This window comes from Sapajus apella, unplaced genomic scaffold (assembly GCF_009761245.1).
Source record: "Sapajus apella isolate SASKATOON/1434 unplaced genomic scaffold, GSC_monkey_1.0 scaffold52, whole genome shotgun sequence".
Taxonomy (NCBI): domain Eukaryota; kingdom Metazoa; phylum Chordata; class Mammalia; order Primates; family Cebidae; genus Sapajus; species Sapajus apella.
Window position 1 is genome coordinate 259,499 of NW_022436992.1, and position 20,344 is coordinate 279,842.

At 41.4% G+C, this 20,344-nt stretch overlaps 1 protein-coding gene and 1 non-coding gene across 8 annotated transcripts in view; one reads left to right on the forward strand and one right to left on the reverse strand.

The window, feature by feature from the left end:
- SLC4A5 (solute carrier family 4 member 5) overlaps positions 1–20,344 on the reverse strand; it is a 135,910-nt gene that overhangs the window by 98,688 nt on the left and 16,878 nt on the right. For 4 of the 7 annotated variants that reach the window (XM_032243367.1, XM_032243365.1, XM_032243364.1 and 1 more), the window contains exon 3: positions 1,620–1,700. The exons of 1 other annotated variant lie outside the window; for it this stretch is intronic. In XM_032243367.1, the coding sequence (XP_032099258.1) occupies positions 1,620–1,700 (81 nt within the window). Of the gene's footprint in view, positions 1–1,619; positions 1,701–17,069; positions 17,260–20,344 lie in introns of all 7 variants that reach the window. 2 more of the 7 variants (XM_032243370.1, XM_032243369.1) reach the window with 2 other exon arrangements.
- Positions 6,317–6,420, forward strand: LOC116527044. Its single transcript, XR_004258357.1, has one exon. It is a non-coding gene; the product is annotated as a U6 spliceosomal RNA (small nuclear RNA).

Genomic DNA, 20,344 nt, shown 5'->3' on the forward strand with positions numbered 1-20,344 from the left:
TAGAAGTAATCTAAGTCAACTTTCAAATAACACTATACTGTTTTCCAGCTGAACTGTGGAGAAACATGTCTAAGCCTTTTAGAGAGATGTTGAATGTACTCTAGTGAATAGACTCTGTATGAGTCCACTCTGGTTGGTACATTCCTAGGTACTAGGGGTCAGGTTACTTGGATGTCAGTGTTCAAATATGTCTAAAGTCCCAGCTCCCTCCACTGCATGCTCTTCTGGATCCTATTTTCTCCTGGATGTAACAGGGATGAAGAAAGTGACATCGAGATTCTTAAGAAGTGTGGCCTCTCTTCCTAGGGGATGGGTGTCAGAATGACTAATTTCACTTCTTCCTCTTCTTACCTCCCCACATCGTGGTGGAACTTCCCTTCCCTACATTGCATTGTTTAAGCAAGCTGGAATTTGAGATAAGCAGTAGACATCAGCATTCAGAGGTAAGTAGTTCCACTCTAAGGGTTTAGCATATTTGATCTTCTAACAAGTTCCTATTCTCCACCCTTGAGGCCAGGAATGGAAATGAAAAGAAGCAGGTATAACAGAAAGGCCCCTGCTCAAGAGGCAGCTGCCCTAGGTGTTCCCTGGCTTGTCCTTCACTGGATCGGTGGCCATCCTGCCACTCTGGGACTCAATGAACTGATCTGTAATGTGGGAATGAAAATCTTTTCTCTACCAAACTGGCTTTTAAAAAGATAGAATGGGATCATGTACAAGAACATGACTATGCAAATTGTAAGGGACTATACACAGGAAGATTATACTTACTAAAGAAATCAGAGGAGATGGCTGTCAAAAAAATATTTTGCTTTCTGCCCTGAATCTAAATTGTCCCATCTTTTCTTGGCTTCTATCATAATCAAATGAGCATGGTGATTTAGCTGGTGAACTGTGGGGAATGGCTTGCCCTCCCCCAAGACTACACATTCTCCTTCATGGCTCTGCAGGAACTCTCCTTTTACTATAAGCATCTTGCAGTTTGGCTCAGGACATGTGCCAAGCTCTCCTAGCAACTCTTTAGGGCATTCTTCTTGCTTGACAGCTCCAGAGTGGCTCTACACATTCCACAGCTCACCAAGCCTCTAGGTGGGCATTGAGGTTGGTATTTTTCTTCAAGTGGGGCTGGAGTAATGATGGCAGTAGCCACCCATCTGATTGCCTTTTTAGAAGAAGCCCCATGGCTTCTTCTCTGTAGTGTGTATGAGGCTTTGGGCCTCCAAAGTCTGCAATTCTGGAGCAACAGAAATACTTGCCATCCCAACATCATCTTGCACTGGTTTTAATCAAGCTGCCACTTTGGAAATCAATTAATATAAAATGTTGATATTTGGCATATATTATGGTTTGTAGATCTTGCAAAATCAGGTGAGTTAAATTTTGTGTTGAGGAAGTTATGTTCTAATCCACATAGGCAAAGTGGCAGTTTCTTGTCTCCGGCCTGACCATGCAGTCACCTGGGGATACCATGAAGGCTGGTCCTACCAGCTTTAAGGAGACACTGTGTATGAGTCAGGAAAAGGAATCTGCTCCCTAGACTCTCCAGCTGAAAGAGCTGGACACCCAGAGAATTCTCAGTCCCTTCTAAGATTTGCATCAAGTCCTCAAAGTGACCTCACCTTTCTGATCCGGAAATCTCCTCCTGTGGTTAGTGGGATCCAGCTTTCCTACCCCAGCCTTCTCCTCCTTCACCTTCATGACTATAAAGTAAAAGGAACACAGCCTCAAAATGTATACATTAAAAAGGGTAGGATTTCAAGGAGAACTGGTCAAATCCACAATCATAATGGGAGACTTCAATACAGATAAAAAACTAAGACAAAAGGACATATAGCCAGGTGTGGTGGCTCATGCCTATAATCCCAGCACTTTGGGAGGCCAAGGCAGGCAGATCCACCTGAGGTCAGGAGTTTGAGACCAGTTTGGCCAACATGGTGAAACTCCATCTCTACTAAAAATACAAAACTTAGCCGGGTGTGGTGGCATGCACCTATAATTCCAGCTGCTAGGCTGAGGCAGGAGAATTTCTTGAACTCGGGTGGTGGAGGTTGCAATGAGCTGAGATTGCACCACTGCACTCCAGCCTGGGAAACAGAGCAGGGCTCTGTCTCAAAAAAAAAAAAAAGGACATATAAACAAATTGAAGAATAATTTCCAACAAATAGAGAACACACTTCCTTTTCAAGTACAAATGACACATTTACAAAGCGAGAACATATACTAGATCACAGAAAGGTCTCACAAAAGTAAATTCATTGTGTTTCTATAGTGTATATACATATATAAGTCAAATTTCTATTGTGGTTTCCTATTAAACCCATCATTCAAAATTATTTTATATAAATATGCTTATATATAAAATAATTTGTAATAATGGGTTTAATAGGAAACCACAATGGGAATTATTAAATATTTAGAACTCAACATTTACAACTACAACATATTGAAACTTGTAGGATGCAGCATACTTAGAAGGAACAAGGAAACAAGGAAGAAATTAAGGAAAAAGGGAAGAAAGAAAAAAAAGACAACCACTCAACTAAAGAAGCTAGAAAAAGAACAAGACAGAAAAAGAAATTAGAACAATGTAAATATAAAAGATAAAAGCAGAAAACAATGAAATAGAAGATTATCAAGTGGGCCAGGTGCAGTGGCTCACTTCTGTAATACCAGCACTTTGGGAAGCCAAGATGGGTGGATTGCCTGAGCTCAGAAGTTGAGACCAGCCTGGGCAACATGGTGAAACCCCGTCTCTACTAAAAGACAAAAAATTAGCCAGGCGTGGTGGCACATGCCTCCCAGCTACTTGGGAGGCTGAGGCATGAAAATTGCTTGAACCTGGGAGGCAGAGGTTGCAGTGAGCCAAGACATTGCCATTGTACTCCAGCCTGGGTGACAGAGTGACACTCTGTCTCGAAAGAAAGAAAGAGCGAGAGAGAGAGAGAGGGAGAGAAAGGAAAGAAAGAAAAAGAAAGAAAGAAAGAAAGACAGAAAGAAAGAAAGAAAGAAAGAAAAAAAGAAAGGAAACAAAGAAAGAAACAAAGAAGAAAGAAATAAAGAATTTGAAACCATAAGATGGTTAACAAATTCCAAAGATACTTAATTTAAAAGATTATTAATATAGTTGAGCCAGATGTGGTGGCTCACACCTGTAATTCCACTGGTTTGGGAGGCCAGGAGGCAGGAGGATTGCTTGAGGCCAGGAGTTCATGACCAGCCTGGGCAACATATTAAGACTTCATCTCTACTATATGTATGTTGTAGAAAAAAAATATACATATATATGCACGCCACGTGTGATGGTGTGCTATAGTCCTAGCTATTCAGGAGGCTGACGCAGAAGGATTATATAAGCCCAGAAGTTTGAGGCTGCAGTGAGCTATGACTGTGCCACTGTACTACAGCCTGGGTGACAGAGTGAAACTCTGTCTCAATAAAAAAGAAAAAAAAAAGGCAATCTATGTAAGACTAATCAGAAGAAAAGAAAATATTTATAAGTAAACACCACTAGGAATAAAAAAGGGACATAACTGAAAATGTAGCAGAGAATTTAAAAATTGTAATATAATTCCATTAAAAAATTCATGTCAATTAATTTTAAAACTTAAATAACAATAGTTGACATTACTATGTGCCAGACACTATTTTAAGTGCTTTACATGTATGATTTAATTGAATCTTCTCAACAACCCTATGAGATAAATAACATTATTATTCCCGTTTGACAAATGAGGAAACTCAAGACACAGACAGCTTAAATGACTACCCGCATGGAAAAACAAATCCAGACAATCTGTTTCTGGAACTAGAGCTCTTAGCCACAAGGCTAATAAATGGGTACTTCACTACATAAATAATAGAAGTATCAAAATTGGCTTTAAAAGAATTAGAAAACCTAAATTAATCAATGCGATTAAAATGATTGTGGGAAGGTGCCACAATCCGTCATGTATTGATAATTATTGACGCTTTGTTATGGTACAAAAGAGTTGTAAACTAAAAATAAAATCCTAAGCCTCCCCACCCACTGAAAGGACTCCCTCTTGGCCAAGGGGGCCTCAGAAATACATTAAAAAACGAAATCCTGGCCAAGACAGGGTAGGAGTTCAGACACACCTTGTTATATCCTCTCCCTTTTGCAGTGTAGACACAACTGACCAGGATTTATTTTAAAATAGAGAATAAGACTGACAGAACAGACTCTTGATGGCAATAAAGTACCAAACTATAAACAAGACCTCAGGCCAGGCCAGGCAAGAGTTAAGTCCTGCACCCCTACACTTGAAGAATAAACTGTGTTCTAACTGCCACAGGTTTTTCTTTTCCTCTAGCAGCTAAACAAGCACTGGCCGCATTTGTGTCTTACAAATACCTTTTAACATATACTGTCTAACTGTAATACATTTAAATGATATGGCTCCACCCCAAGGTGAACATGGGTGTGTGAAATACGCATGTATGTTCAATACACAAGCATCAGGACCACATTCATAAACATTTATAGATCCTCCTGGATCACGGGCCGGGCGCGGTGGCTCAAGCCTGTAATCCCAGCACTTTGGGAGGCCGAGGCGGGTGGATCACGAGGTCAAGAGATCGAGACCATCCTGGTCAACATGGTGAAACCCCGTCTCTACTAAAAATACAAAAAATTAGCTGGGCATGGTGGTGCGTGCCTGTAATCCCAGCTACTCAGGAGGCTGAGGCAGGAGAATTGTCTGAACCCAGGAGGCGGAGGTTGCGGTGAGCCGAGATCGCGCCATTGCACTCCAGCCTGGGTAACATGAGTGAAACTCCGTCTCAAAAAAAAAAAAAAAAAAAATATGAACAGCCAGCCGAGAATCACCAGAATGACAGATACCAAAACAAACAGGAAAAGAAAAAGTCCAAGGAAACAGGAGCAATGTAGGCAGCCAAAGAAACCATTAAAAACTATGTGGTAGCAAATGCCACAAAAGCAAAAATAGACAAACGGAACTTAATTAAACTAAAAAGCTTCTACACAGCAAATGAAACAATGAACAGAGTAAACAGACAACCTACAAAATGAAAAAAAAAATGTGCACACTGTGCATGTGACAAAGAGGAACTCAAACAACTCAAAAAGAAAAAACAAATAACCCCATTAAAAAGTGGGCAGGACATGAACAGCTATCTGGCAGAAGAAGACATATAGATGGCCAACAAACATAAAAAATGCTCAATATCACTAATCATCAGACAATGCAAATTAAAATCACAATGAGATGCCATCTTATACCAGTCAGAATGGCTATTATTAAAAAGTCTAGGCCTGGCATGTGGCTCATGCCTGTAATCCCAACACTTTGGGAGGCCAAGGTGGGCAGATAACCTGAGGTCAGGAGTTCAAGATTAGCCTGGCTAACATTGTGAAACCCCATCTCTACTAAAAATATAAAAATTAGCCAGGCATGGTGGTGGGCACCTGTAATGCCAGCTACTCAGACTGAGGCACCAGAATCGCTTGAACCTGGGAGATGGAGGATGCAGACCGAGATCATGCCACTGCACTCCAGTCTGGGCAACAGAGTCAGACTCTGTCTCACAAAAAGAAAAAAAAAAAAAAGTCTAAAAATAACAGGCCAGGTTGCAGAGAAAACATGCACTGTTGGTTGGAATGTAAATTAGTATAACCTTTATGGAAAAGAGTATGGAGGATTCTCAAACAACTAAAAATAAAACTACCATTTGATCCAGCAATCCCACTACTGGTATATGCCCAAAGGAAAAGAAACCATTATATTAAAAAGATACCAGCACTTGTATGTTTATTGCAGCACTATTCACAATAGCAAAGATATGGAATCAACCCAAGTATAATCAATGGAGGATTGGATAAAGAAAATGTAATATATATATTTATTTACATTTATTATTAAATATAAATATATATATTTATTCTATTTACAATGGAATGCTACTCAGCCATAGAAAATGAAATCACATCTTTTGCAGAAACACGAATGAAACTGGAGGCCATTATCCTCAGTGAAATAACTCAGAAGCAGAAAGACAAATTCTGCATGTTCTCACTTATAAGTGGGAGCTAACAATGGGTACACATGGAATGCAGAGTGGAGTAACAGACACTAGAGACTCCAAAAGGTAGGAGGGTAGGAGCGGGGTGAGGGTTGAAAAGTGACCTACTGGGTACACTGTTCACTATTTGGGTGATGAGTACACTAAACTCAGATTTCACCACAACGAAATATATGCATGTAAGAAACCTGCACTTGTACTCCCTAAATATATATATTTTTTAAAATTGTAAGTTCTTTTCAAAACTATGCGGCTGGTGCTTGCTTTAGTAGCACATATACTAAAATTGGAATAATACAGAGATTAGCATGGCCCCTATGCAAAGATGACAAAACAAAGACAAAAACATAGATAGTTAATATCTTCAAGGAGACTGTCATAGGTTTGTTTAATATAGTTGCTTCCTTGGCATCCACTTTTTGGCCTGACATAAGTTATTTGAAAACCAATTAGTTGTACTCCTTTGGCCTTGTCAAAATTTCCCCTCCCCACGTGATTGTTTGCAATATAGTGCATTTTCTCTCTCTCTCTCTCTCTTTCCCCATTCACTGATTGAACATCCTACTGCCTCCTGAATTCCCACCAACCCCATCAGCAACCCCTAACCTCTCTGAGATCTGTAAGTAATAAATTTATTCGGTTTTATGTATTTTGGTTTCATTGTGTCTCACCTGACTGACACATCTAAACCTTACTCTCCTCCTGGTTACAGCTCTCCTAGAAAGTGGCTATCTTGGTTTCTGGCTACTTTTCAGAGACAGTTCTCAAGACCAAATTAGAGGACTTCACAACAGAGACAAGAAAAGACATTGTATTCATGACAAGAAAAGCAGAATGCTATAAACCTATGAACCTATAAGCTTTTAAAGAATAAGAAAGAACTTTTGGAAATTAAAAATATCTTAGAAGAAAATTTTCAATAAAAGATTTGGAACATAAATTTGAAGGACTATATGAGATAATAGAATACAAATAAAAAGAGATTAAACAAATAATATGACAAAACAAGAAAACCAAGAGGATCAATCCAGGAAGCCCCAACAAGAAAGTAATAGGAGTTCCCAAAAGAGAGATTAAACAAAATAGTGGAGAGAAAATTATCAGTGAAATAACATGAAAATATTTTCCAGAACTAAAGGATTTGAGTTTTCTGATTGCAAGAAATTGCTCATGGCTCAGAAAAATTAATTTTTAAAAAATCCACTCCAAGTCATAACATCGTGAAGCATTAGGACATCATGGATAAAGAGATCTTAAAAGCTTCCAGAAAAAAATAAGTCACCTACCAAGAATCAGAAACAAGAATTGACATCAGATTTCTCAATTGCTACAGTGGAAGCTATAAGACAATAAAATCATGCTTCCAGCCGGGCGCGGTGGCTCAAGCCTGTAATCCCAGCACTTTGGGAGGCCGAGGCGGGTGGATCACAAGGTCAAGAGATCAAGACCATCCTGGTCAACATGGTGAAACCCCGTCTCTACTAAAAATACAAAAAATTAGCTGGGCATGGTGGTGCGTGCCTGTAATCCCAGCTACTCAGGAGGCTGAGGCAGGAGAATTGCCTGAACCCAGGAGGCGGAGGTTGCGGTGAGCCGAGATCGCGCCATTGCACTCCAGCCTGGGCAACAAGAGCGAAACTCCGTCTCAAAAAAAAAAAAAAAAATCATGCTTCCAAAAGTAAGAGAAAATTATTTCCAACCTAGAATTCCAGTCCCAATCAAGCTATAATCAAGTGGGAGAGTAGAATAGGGGCATTTTCAGACATAAACTATCTCGAAAATTTACCTTTGATGCACCTTTTTTTCAGGAAGTGATTGCAGGAGGAACTTTAGCAAGATAAAGATCTTGAAAGAAATTAACTCTGGGAAATGGGATTCACCACAAACAACGGGCAAAGGCAAATCACCAGAGAAGAACCCTGCAGCAGTCTAGAGAGTAACAGGCACATCTTAGAGCTCTGGACAGGATGTCTTCAGGATAAAACCTGGATCTGAAAAATGGTCTTATTGTGTTTGACTGCTGCAAAAGGATATAAAAAGTTTGTCAAGGAAAGGAAAAACTAATCATGGTACACTATACTCAACTGTGAGCAATATTTACACAGTCATAATAAATCGAGTGTTAATTTTCCTGAAAATAGCAATAGAAACAGGGTTGATATTCCACCGAACATGTATTGGTATGGCTGTTGATGGTTGGTGTTCATTGTTAGTGGTCAGGTATTCATTTTGGTTGGTCAGCATCAGTGCCATGCTGGTTGTTAAATATTTTGAGTATCACCACTGGATGTAACTATTTGGGGAGTATAAGACACCTGTAGAGGATGCTGCTAGCTACTTCCCTGATGCCCATCCCCCTTTCTGCTCTGACTTTCTGATTTCTGCTCCAGCCACAGTAACACTATGGCCAACTAAAAAGAATCACTTCCCTCAGATGCTCTTCAGCTCTCTCTGGCTGAAGAGCTACAGGAGAAAGAACCTGAGGAGGGAGTCCCTTCCTAGATAAACCATCTTCAGAAGAAATCCCCTTCACTTTTCCTTGATCCTCCTTCCTGGATAGAGTTGCCAGGTTTAGCAAATATAAACACAGTTTTCCCAGTTAAATATGAATTTCAGATAACAAATAACTTTGAGTATATGTTCTGTACAATATTTGGCATATACTTCTACTAAAAATTATTTGTTGACAAAGGTGACCCAGATGTGGTTACTGAAAACCACACCTGGGTCATATGACAAAGGATTCTGGGAAAGTAATTTTTACTAGGCAAATAATATTGAGTCTGTCAGTAAGGGAAAAAGGAAGAATGGGCATAGGGTGGTCATCTGGCATTTCTGCCACACTGCCCAACATCCATTCCCTCTTGTTCTTGCCTGATTATAAAACTCCATTTTGTTCAGGTAGAGACACAGGGCCCTTGATTGCCAGTAGTCACCTTCCCTAGGCTCAAGCATGAATTGGGATCTATATAAACCATTCATGGCCGGGCGCGGTGGCTCACGCCTGTAATCCCAGCACTTTGGGAGGCCGAGGTGGGTGGATCACGAGGTCAAGAGCTCGAGACCATCCTGGTCAACATGGTGAAACCCCGTCTCTACTAAAAATACAAAAATTAGCTGGGCATGGTGGCGCGTGCCTGTAATCCCAGCTACTCAGGAAGCTGAGGCAGGAGAATCGCCTGAACCCAGGAGGCGGAGGTTGCGGTGAGCCGAGATCGTGCCATTGCACTCCAGCCTGGGTAACAAGAGTGAAACTCCGTCTCAAAATAAATAAATAAATAAATAAATAAATAAATAAATAAAAATAAATAAACCATTCATGGTGATCTGGTTGTCCTTGGCCAGTCACTGATTCTAGAAGTAGTCATGTGACCCTATCTAGCCAATGAGATTTAGGTGGAAGTCCACTAGGTAAGACTTCCAGGAAAGCTTTTATTTTCCTCATTGAAAGTGACACATTTGGGGCCAGGGGCAGTGGCTCATGCCTGTAATCCCAGCACTTTGGGAGGCTGAGGCAGGCGAATCATGAGGTCAGGAGTTTGAGACCAGCCTGGTCAACAAGATGAAACCCCATCTCTACTAAAAACACAAAAAATTAGCTGGGCATAGTGGTGGGTGCCTATAATCCCAGTTACTCAGAAGCTGAGGTTTGAATCCGGGAGGCGGAGGTGGCAGTGAGCTGAGATCCTGCCACTGCACTCCACCATCCTGGACGACAGAGTGAGACTCTGTTGAAAGAGAAGGGGAGGAGAGAGGGGAGGGGAGGGGAGGGGACACAGTTGGAATGCACAGTTTGTCCTTTACCATTCCACCTTGAGACTTTGAGATAAAGCAGCCATCTTGCAACAATGAGGTGACAGGTATGAAGACCAAAGTCATAGGCTAAGGACAAGGCAGGAGGATAAGACAAATCTGGGTTCCTGAGAATATCACTGAGCTCTGGACTGCTTATCCCTGGATTTACTGTTATCTGAAAAACAACTCTGTATTTAAACTGCTAGCCAAGTTTTATATTACTTTTAGCTGAGGAAACTTCCTAACTGACACATAATGGATGACAATAGACAGTTCAAATGAATGAACTAGATTTTTACGTATTAACATATATAAATCTCAAAAACATAATGTATAAAAAAAAGGAAGTTGTAAAACAAAATGATATTATTTATATAAAACTTTAAAACAAACAAAACACCACCAATATAGATCATACTTACATTTATAAGTAATAAAAACATAAAATTATGCAGAGGAATGATACACACCAACGTCAGGTTACTTCTGGGGAGGGATAAAGGTGATGATGGTTGATGATCTTTGGTATTTTGGATAGATGACAGAAATAAATATAGATATGAAACAAATATGATAAAATGTTAACATCTGTTAATTCTGGACAGTAATATATGAATATCTGTCATATTGTACACATTTATTTTATTATCAAATTTTTTTAAGGTTTTTTTTTCGAGATGGAGTCTCACTCTGGTGCCCAGACTGGAATGGAATGGCATGATCCTGTCTCACTGAAATCTCCACCTCTCGGTTCAAGTGATTCTCCTGCCTCAGCCTCCAGAGTAGCTGGGACTACAGGCGCATGCCACTATACCCAGCTGATTTTTTTGTATTTTTAGTAGAGACGAGGTTTCACTGTGTTAGCCAGGATGGTCTTGATCTCCTGACCTCATGATCGGCCTGCCTCGGCCTCCCGAAGTACTGGGATTACAGGCATGAGCCACTGTGCCTGGCCCCAACTGTGTGTTATTTTTAAAAATAACCAAGAAGTCTCCCCAACATTATGAGATAATAGTCTCAGGCAAAATGGGTCAACTGAGTACTCTGCACAAAAAATGACTGGGAAAGAAACTCCTCACACTTTGCTAGATCATTAGGAAATGTTAGAACAGTGACTATGAAGAAAAGAAAGCTCTTGAAAACTTCTAGAGTGAAACAGTCAGAAACAGGTCACCTGTCAAAGAATAGAAATCATACTAGCAGAAGACTCCTCCTCAGTAAGTTGAATAAGAGAAGATAATGGGCAGGATGCAGTGGCTCACACCTGTAATCTCAGCACTTTGGGAGGCTGAGGTGGGTGGATCACTCGAGGTCAGGAGTTCGAGACCAGCCTGGCCAACATGATGAAACCCTGTCTCTATTAAAAACACAAAAATTAGCCAGATGTGGTGGCATGAGCCTGTAATCCCAGCTACTGGAGAGACTGACACACAAGAATAGTTTGAACCTGGGAGATGGAGGGTGCAGTGAGCCAAGACTGCACCACTGCACTCCACATGGGTGACAGAGTGAGACTCTGTCTCAAAAAAAATAAGAGAGAGAGAGAGAGAGAAGATAATGATAGAGCAAAGCCACCCAAATTCCAAGGGAGGATTATTTCCAACATAACATTCTCTACCCAGCCAAACGACCAGTCCAGAGTAAGGGTAGAAGACATTTTCAGACATATAAAAAATCATTTTACTTCTCTTTCATAATTTCCTAGGAAGTTCTTTTATTTATTTATTTATTTATTTTTTTTTTTTGAGACGGAGTTTCGCTCTTGTTACCCAGGCTGGAGTGCAATGGCGCGATCTCGGCTCACCGCAACCTCAGCCTCCTGGGTTCAGGCAATTCTCCTGCCTCAGCCTCCTGAGTAGCTGGGATTACAGGCACGCGCCACCATGCCCAGCTAATTTTTGGTACTTTTAGTAGAGACGGGGTTTCACCATGTTGACCAGGATGGTCTCGATCTCTTGACCTCGTGATCCACCCGCCTCGGCCTCCCAAAGTGCTGGGATTACAGGCGTGAGCCACCGCGCCTGGCAGGAAGTTCTTTTAAAAAATTACCCATTATTAATCAAGAAGGGAAAAACAATGAGACACAGGAGAGAGTGGATGAAATCAGAATAATGAAGGTCAGTCCCCAGATGACAGCTGTGTCCTCAAAAATCAATCAGTCCTCAAAAGAGCTAGAAATTGAGGCTTTGGAAGAAGACACCCAGGGAAAAAAAAAATGAAATGCAAAAGATTTGATACACTCTGGGAGATTTTGGAACAACTCAAGAAAGTAACAGACAGAAAATGCAAAGAAAAAAGATAACAAGTAGAAACACCAGGAAAAAATTAAAACTCTGCAAGAAATAAAATGTGATCATGGCATGTAATCATGAGTATAAACACTGATTCTTGAATGAACTAAAAACAGTGATGATATTCTACATTGGGAGGATAAAAAAGACATGTCTGTAGTTGTAAAATAGTTAAATATTCACTTGTAAGTGGCTAATGTCTAATTTTGATAAATAGCAGGAATAATTATTACTATCATTATTATTAGAAGAATATAGGTAGCCAACAGAAAAAGCTAAAATAGTTCCTAGTGGTTGTCTTTGGGAAGTGGAACTGTGGTGTAAGAGGGAAGCTGGGATGGAGTTCCATTGCTTATTATGGAAAGCTCTTACATGTGTTAATTGATTTTTAAATTATGGCTTTTTTATTCTAAACATTTTAAAGCAAATAATTTAATATGACATGTGTTTCTACTTTATTTGATAATTGCATCCTTGAAAATTAATAGTTAAATCTATTTGTTCAAAGTGAATCATGTTTAAAATACTTAGCGGAATTACAGAACAAAGAACCCTTTAAGGCAGTGGTTCTCAAACTTGAGCATGCATCAGAATAGAATACCTAGAAGGTTACTTTTTGTTTGTTTTCTTGGAGTCGGGATTTCACTTCATCACCCAGGCTGGAGTTCAATGGTGTAATCATAGCTTACTGCAGCCTCCAACCTCTGGGCTCAAGCAATCCTTCCTTCTCAGTCTCCTAAGTAGCTGGGATTACACATGTGAGCAGCTCCAGAAAGCTTGTTAAAATACATTGCCGGGCCTCATCCCCAGAATGCGTGATTCAATAGATCTGGGTTGGGGCCTAGAAATTTACATTTCCGCCAAGTTCTCAATTGCAGCTGATGCTACTGATCTAGAACCACATTTAAAACCTCTATTTTAAGAAAGTAACTCCCAATTTATATTTTTTATTAAATTGGATCAGTTGATGATTTTTAAAAAGCTGTTATCTTCCAGGCCAGGTGAGGTGGCTCACGTCTGTAATCCCAGCACTTTGGGAGGCCAAGGCAGGCAGATCACAAGATCAGGTGTTTGAGACCAGCCTGGCCAATAGGGTGAAACCCCGTCTCTACTAAAAATACAAAAATTAGCAGGCCATGGTGGCAGGCATCTGTAGTCCCAGCTGCTTGGGAGGCTGAGGCAGGAGAATCGCTTGAACCCAGGAGGCAGAGGTTGCAGTGAGCCGAGATCGTGCCACTGTACTCCAGCCTGGGTGATACAGCAAGATTCCATCTCAAAAAAGAAAAAAAAAAAAAAAAAAAAGCTGATGTCTTCCTACTCCAGTATGGTGTGACGAGTACAGAGAAGCTGAGTAACAGATTTCTTTTCACATAGAGAACCACCTTCAAATGTTTAGGGGGTGACTCCATGTCTCCCCAAGCCTCTGCAGGAAAAGCCATGTGGCCCAGGCTGGCCAAACACACCCCAAAAAGCAATGAAACTCCATTCCAGCCACAGAGATTGGTTCAAGAATGATCCCATGTCCCTGGCCGTGCCAATCAGAATTCTTCCCAGGACATTTCTGCTTGATTCATCCAAAAACTCTGCTCACTCTGGCATTGTTAAGCTGATAAGCTTGGGAGTTACTATTTTGCCTGTCACATGGAGGGAAGCATTCAAGAAAAGTAGAGAAACAGAGTCCAGATAACACTGTGACTTCCTGAGTCAGTTAATTTTGACCTGCCCTTCTCAGTTGTGTTGAGCTGTTAAATTCACTTTATTTTTTCTCATGTTTGATTTGGGTTTCTCATGTTTGCAACCACGAGTGCCTGACTAAAGAAAATGAAATAGAGCTTTCCAACATGTTTTAAAAATATGTTATTTCCTATTTGAAGTACTATGGATTCTCGGATTGGAAAACAAAGTAAAGTTTGTTGGAAAAATAATGAAATGCCTAGTTATCACTACATATGCAAACATAGATGAGAACTCTACAAACTATAGAAGTGTGGAGCTATAATGTAGCTGTAATATTCAGGTAGCTGAATCCCTTCCAGTCTGGACTGGCTGCGACCATTCCTGCCTCATCTCCTCTGTACTAGATCCCACCTTCTCACAACTTGAGAGAAGCTCCCTCCCAAGAATATGCAGAAGTAGGAGAAGAACCCAAACTCCCCTACATGATCTTCAAAGGAGTCCATCCATCTCAAGCTGAGTGTTGGCCCTGGGGAAATGTTTGGATTACCAACTGCTCTGATTGACAACTATACTGCCTACCATAAAAGTCCCAACCTAATTCATGAAACAGAATTTCTACCTCTAGCATTTCATATAATGTATATTAGTTGAATGTCAGGTATTTTGCTTTCATCATCTTATTTAATCCCCACTATAATTCAGAGAGGTATATAATTTTCACCCCCATTTTACAGATGAGGAAATGAAGACTAAGAGTTAAGTGATTTGTCCTGGATCACAGAACCAGCCATGGTGGAGCCAGGATTGAAACTGGATTATTTTTGATTACCAAACCTAAGGAAAGAAGGAAAGAAAGGAGGAAAGGAGGAAGGGAGGAAGGAGGGAAGGAAGGGAAGGAAAGAAGGGGGGAAGGGGAGGAAAAAAGGAGGGAAGTGAAGGGAAGGGAGGGGAAGGGAAAGAGAAAGGGAAAGGAGAGGAAAAAGGAAAGGAAGGAAAGGGAAGTGAAAGGAAAGGAGGAGGAAGGGAGGAGGAAGGAAGAAGGAGGAGGAAAGGTGAAGGAAGGAGGAAAGGAGAAGGAAGGAGGGAGAGAGACAAAAGAGAAGTAAAGATGTGAGAAATAGAGGAGGCCTGGTATGGGTTACTGACAGTCTTCCACTTCTGGGTTCCAGGCCCTTCTTTAGGCCTGGCTGAACTCTTGCCCACAAGACTTCCCTGGTATTATAATGAATTCCTCCTTGATAAAAAGGAATTTGATGTTTTAAAAAATAAAAATTTCTTTAAAAAACCCTCTTTCTCTTCAACTAGCTTCAGCTGATTTGAATTACTTGCATCCAAAGACCACTAACCAGTACAATCATGCACTACATTATCTTGCCAAAGGAATTGTGCTAGCAATACATCAGCCTCTGGCATGAAGCAAATGAAAGAATTTGTAACACCAGTTCCTCCCCTGCCCAACTAGCTCACTGTTATTCTCTCATCCATCTTTAGATTATAGATCACCTTGGTGTTGAGTATGGCTTTACAGTGAGGGAACACACCAACTTCTCTCTGTCCTGAGTTAAAAGTCACTTTTCATTTCATTGCCCCTACCACTAGTCTGGAATCACATCTGGGATCCCTGAGAATTCAAAATCCTACTGACAAAATCAACACCTGGGCCAGGTGTAGTGGCTCATACCTGTAATCCCAGAACTTTGGGAAGCTGAGGCAGGCAGATCACAAGGTCAGAAATTTGAGACCAGCCTGGCCAACATGGTGAAACCCCATCTCTACTAAAATTACAAAAATTAGCCAGGTGTGGTGATGCACACCTGTAATCTTAGCTACTGAGGAGGCTGAGGCAGAAGAATTACTTGAACCTGGGAGGCAGAGGTTGCAGTGAGCCAAGATCATGCCACTCCACTCCAGCCTGGGTGACAGAGCAAGACTCTGTATCTAAATAAATAAACACCCTGAGCTCTAAGAGCAAAAAGCAGAGTGCTACCCTAGCAAACAGATAAACAAAGGTCCCTACCCAAGGAGGCTACATGTCCAAAGCAGCAAGGAGGTGGTAACACAGCTAGCCTTAAAGATGTATGGCATGTTTTAGCCATCAGAACCCTGATGATGGAGTCATTCAGTGTTTAGGTACCCACCCACTCCCTATCCACAAGGGCACATCAGCTCAATCCAACAAATCCTTATTGAGTATCCACTTTGTTCCAGATATTTGCACTAGATACTGGGAACAGAACAAAATAGTTTACTGAGAAAGAAGGGTAAAGCATGGTAATGAATCCTTAAGATTAGACATCCATGTCTCTGGGAAAAAAGTAACTAGTAAAAAGGTTGTGCCACATTCGCTGGTCAGTTTTTGGAGCGCTTTTCTTTCCACAGCATCTTTTAAGCCACTTGACCTTGATATCTATGAACTCTACACCAGCCAACATGGTGTCTGATGCACCCCTCTGACAGCCCAAAGTATTTCAGAAAAGGACTTCCCCAAGGGCTTATCTGGGATTATTTTGTGAACTGAATCGACAAGAATGACACGGGGTCATGCTGTGCTTTAGAAAGCTAAGCTAGAAGCCCGGGAAAGGCCACCCTCTCAACCCGTAGCTTGTCCATTGCCTTGGGGCCCTGCAGACTGAAACACCCAAGCATGCCCCAGGAGAGAAAGGACAAAACAAATATCCCTAAGAAAACTAGCAGTAGTAAAACCAAGTACCATATCCAAAACCTAAAAACGAAAATGTGTAATGAAAGGAGACTAGCCATTATTCTGTTTCTATCCTGAGATGCTACATTAGCAGATGTAATTAATTTTCCCATGGTTTTCTGGGAAAGAGGTTAAGTCACAGGGTTTTTGCTGCTTCATAAATATTTCAGCCAGTCTAACACATTTGATAAAGACAACAGAAATTTACGTGCCTAGAAGAGAAAGATTCAGTTCTATTAGATGAGAACAAGATAGAACTAACTCACCATAGTGTCAGACAGAACAAGTCTCCTGTAATTTCTGTTCATTTGGACTGAGGTTTTGCACCCAAAAACCTCAAGGCACCAGGGTGACAAAAACAGTATAATTTTTAAAGGAAAATCAAATATTCTATACTCATCTGGAAGATTTGTCCAGCTTTCCTGGTATTCTCCTCTTCAGTGTGTGTGAAGCTCACTCTTACTCTGTGTTCATGCTATGAAGCACATTTCCCTTATCTGCATAGTTCTGTCTACTTTCTCTGAAGCTTCCAGCTGCACACTTACCTTTGTGTTCTTAGCTCTGGGAACCAGGATCCAAATCTCAGGGAGGCCAGAACCACTTGCTCTGTTCCTGTTGGGTGGCAAGAAGGGCTCTCTGTGGTTTCCAGGCTGAACAGTATTTGGGGCATTGGAGATTGACTTCTGAGGCTCAGTGGCGGCCAGCCATGTGACCAAGGTGGGGGGAGGGACGCTTCTGCAGGGTCAGGGATGGATGCCTGGTTGACTGACAGATCAGGGTATAGCAGGGTCTGAACAGGGCTGGCCATGATCATAGGCAGATGCCTTTGCTCTAACTTTCTTCTTGATTTTAACTTGGTGATCGTTTTATGGCAGTGATATATTCCAGCCTTGATTTTGAAATGCTATTTTATCTCCCTGCATAATTTTTATCCCAGATTCTTTTTGAATTCTGTCTTGGAGAGATGATAGAACTGGAAGAGAACTTGGAGAATCCAGCCCTATCTCAAGGTTTCCCATTTTATACAATGAAAAATTGGGGCCCAGAGAGGGGCAGTGGCATTTCCAGGAATCTGCAGAGACCTGGACCTGTTGTTACGTACTAGGGTGACCCCAGTTGGCTCAAAATTACAGCTCACTTGAATGTCTCCAACTGTTAAATTGTTAGAGCTTTGAGGACTGCTGAGATGTCGGTAAAAGATCTTATCACATTGCAAGTACCTAAATGTTCAGCTGTCAGATTAGGGCATGACTTAGAAATAGTGGCAGTCTATACTTGCGGTCAATGAGTTTATATAAACATGTGTGCTTATTTTTAGGTATCTCTGATTCAATCTTTGTAAAATGCTCCAAAGGGATTATTTTGGAGGGATTAAGTGACACCAAAAGCTAGAGGCATTTTTTTTTTTAATCTCAAAGACCTTGAAGACCTCTCTAGACTAAAGCCATGCAGGTAGTCTCCTAGTCCACACCTGCCACACCACCCAAAAGGATGGTTGCTGTCTGTCTGTTGACAAAAGGAGAGGTGGTGGGAATGATGGAGAAAATGACAGAGGCAGAGATATGGTTGTAGAAGTAGCAGTAAAATGGTGGTGGCATAGATGAAGGTGTGAAGTACAGGCAGAGTTATAAAGTACAGATGCAGGCGATGAGGTATAAATGGAGATATGGAGTATAGATGGAGGTGTGAGGTGCAGATAGAGGTGAAAAGATGTAGATAAAGGTGGTAAGCTGTAGATGGAGACAAGGATATGTAGACAGATAGATGGTGAGGTGTAGATGGAGGTGTTGAGGTATAGATGTGGCGTAAGATGTAGATAAAGAAGGTGAGGTGTATATGGAGGTGATGTGAGGTGTAGATGGAGGTGTGAGGTGTAGATAAAGATGATGAGATGTAGAGAGAGGTGGTGAGGTATATATGATGGTATGAGGTATAGATAGAGGTGATGAGGTATAGATGGTGGCGTAAGGTGTAAATGGAGGTGATGAGGTATATATGGAAGTGATGAGATGTAGATGAGTGTGAGGTGTAGATGGACAGGTGAAATGTAGATGGAGGTGGTGAGGTATAGATGGAAGTGATGAGATATAGATGGAAGTGGTAAGTTGCAGACAGAGGTATGAGGTGGAGATGGAGATAGTGAGGAAGTATATGGTGGTGTGAGGTATGGATGAAGGTGTGAGGTATAGATGGAGGTATGAGGTACCCATGAAGGTGGTGAGGTATGGAGAAGGGTGGTGAGGTGTAGATGGTGATGGTGAGGTCTAGATGGAGGTGGTGATGTCTAGATGAAGGTAGTGAGTCTAGCTGCAGGTGTGTGGTGTAGGTGTAGGTGGTGAGGTACAGGTGAGGGTGGTAAGGTGTAGATGGTGATGGTGAGGTGTAGATGGTGATGGTGAGGTGTAGATGGTGATGGTGATGTCTATATGGAGATGGTGAGGTCTAACTGCAGGTGGGTGGTGTAGGTGTAGGTGGTGAGATATAGGTGAGGGTGGTGAGGTGTAGATGGTGATGGTGATGTCTACATGGAGATGGTGAGTTCTAGATGGAGGTGTGTGGTGTAGGTAGTGAGATATATGTGAGGGTGGTGAGGTGTAGACGGTGATGTCTAGATGAAGGTGGTGAGGTCTAGATGGAGGTGTGTGACATAAGCATAGGTGGTATGGTATAGGTGAGACTGTTGAGATCTAGATGGTGGTGGTGATGTCTAGATGGAGACAATGAGGTCTAGATTAAGGTGTATGGTGTAGGTGGTGAGGTATAGGTGAGGGTGGTGAGGTATAGATGGTAGTGGTGAGGTGTGGATGAGGGTGTGATGTGTAGATAGAGGTGTCAAGGTGTAGATGGAGGATGTGGAGGCAGTGATAGTGATGAAGGAAGGAGTCAGAAATCCTTGTGCATGATGAAATAGAAGATTATTGTTGCTATTACGCTGATAAACCTGGAAGAGCCTGCCCTCCTTTGATTATACATGTGAAATGGTAGAACTTCATGACTAGGAGTCTGGAGAACCTTATTCTTTCAGAGCCATGGTACCTTTGGGAAATCACTTCGCCTCTCTGGGCCTCAGTGTTCTTGAAGCAGTTTGCTCTATTAAATGGTATCTGTTAGGGAGAAATCTACCTCTCTCCCGCCAAGCAATTTTACCTCACTTTATAAAATGGGAACTTCTGTCCTTGCTGAAGCCTTGAGAAAAGTACTCTCCACTTACTGCTCTACCTCCTAACTCATACTATCTAGCAGAGGATGAGTGGTTCATGTGCTTGAAGAATTGGAGCATATAAAATGGGCATAGGTCATGTCTCAGGTTCTTCTGGGTTTCTTCCTTCTGGGAACAGCCTCCCCACAGAAGGCCTGTGCTTCCCTCCTCTCCTCTTGTTTTCATGGTAAACTTCCGAGGGCAGGTTCTTGCCTTGTGGGATAAGGGATCTTCCAGTTCTGGGTGGATAAGTTTCATTCTGAGGGAAAGGATTAGGAAGCCCAATTGTACAGTCAAAACTACATTTTCCAGTCAGTTTTAGCTGTTGTAAATTTATTTTAAGTTCTAGCTGCTGGACTTCTGTATCTTATTTCTCATTTGATTCCAAGTACAGAGGGATTGTGAACAAACATCATTCTCAAAGTCCTGCACTGAAGAATGAATAAAAGAGCCCACACAGACTGGGTTGGACTCAAGGATCTCTTAAGTTTCTTTCAAGCTCTACTGCCCTATGATTCTATGGGTCTAAGTGGACTTATCACTGAAGCAAAAATAAACACCATATTGATAGTGCTGGGTCAGATGTTGGGACCCTTAGTAGATAATTTCCTAAGCTCTGAC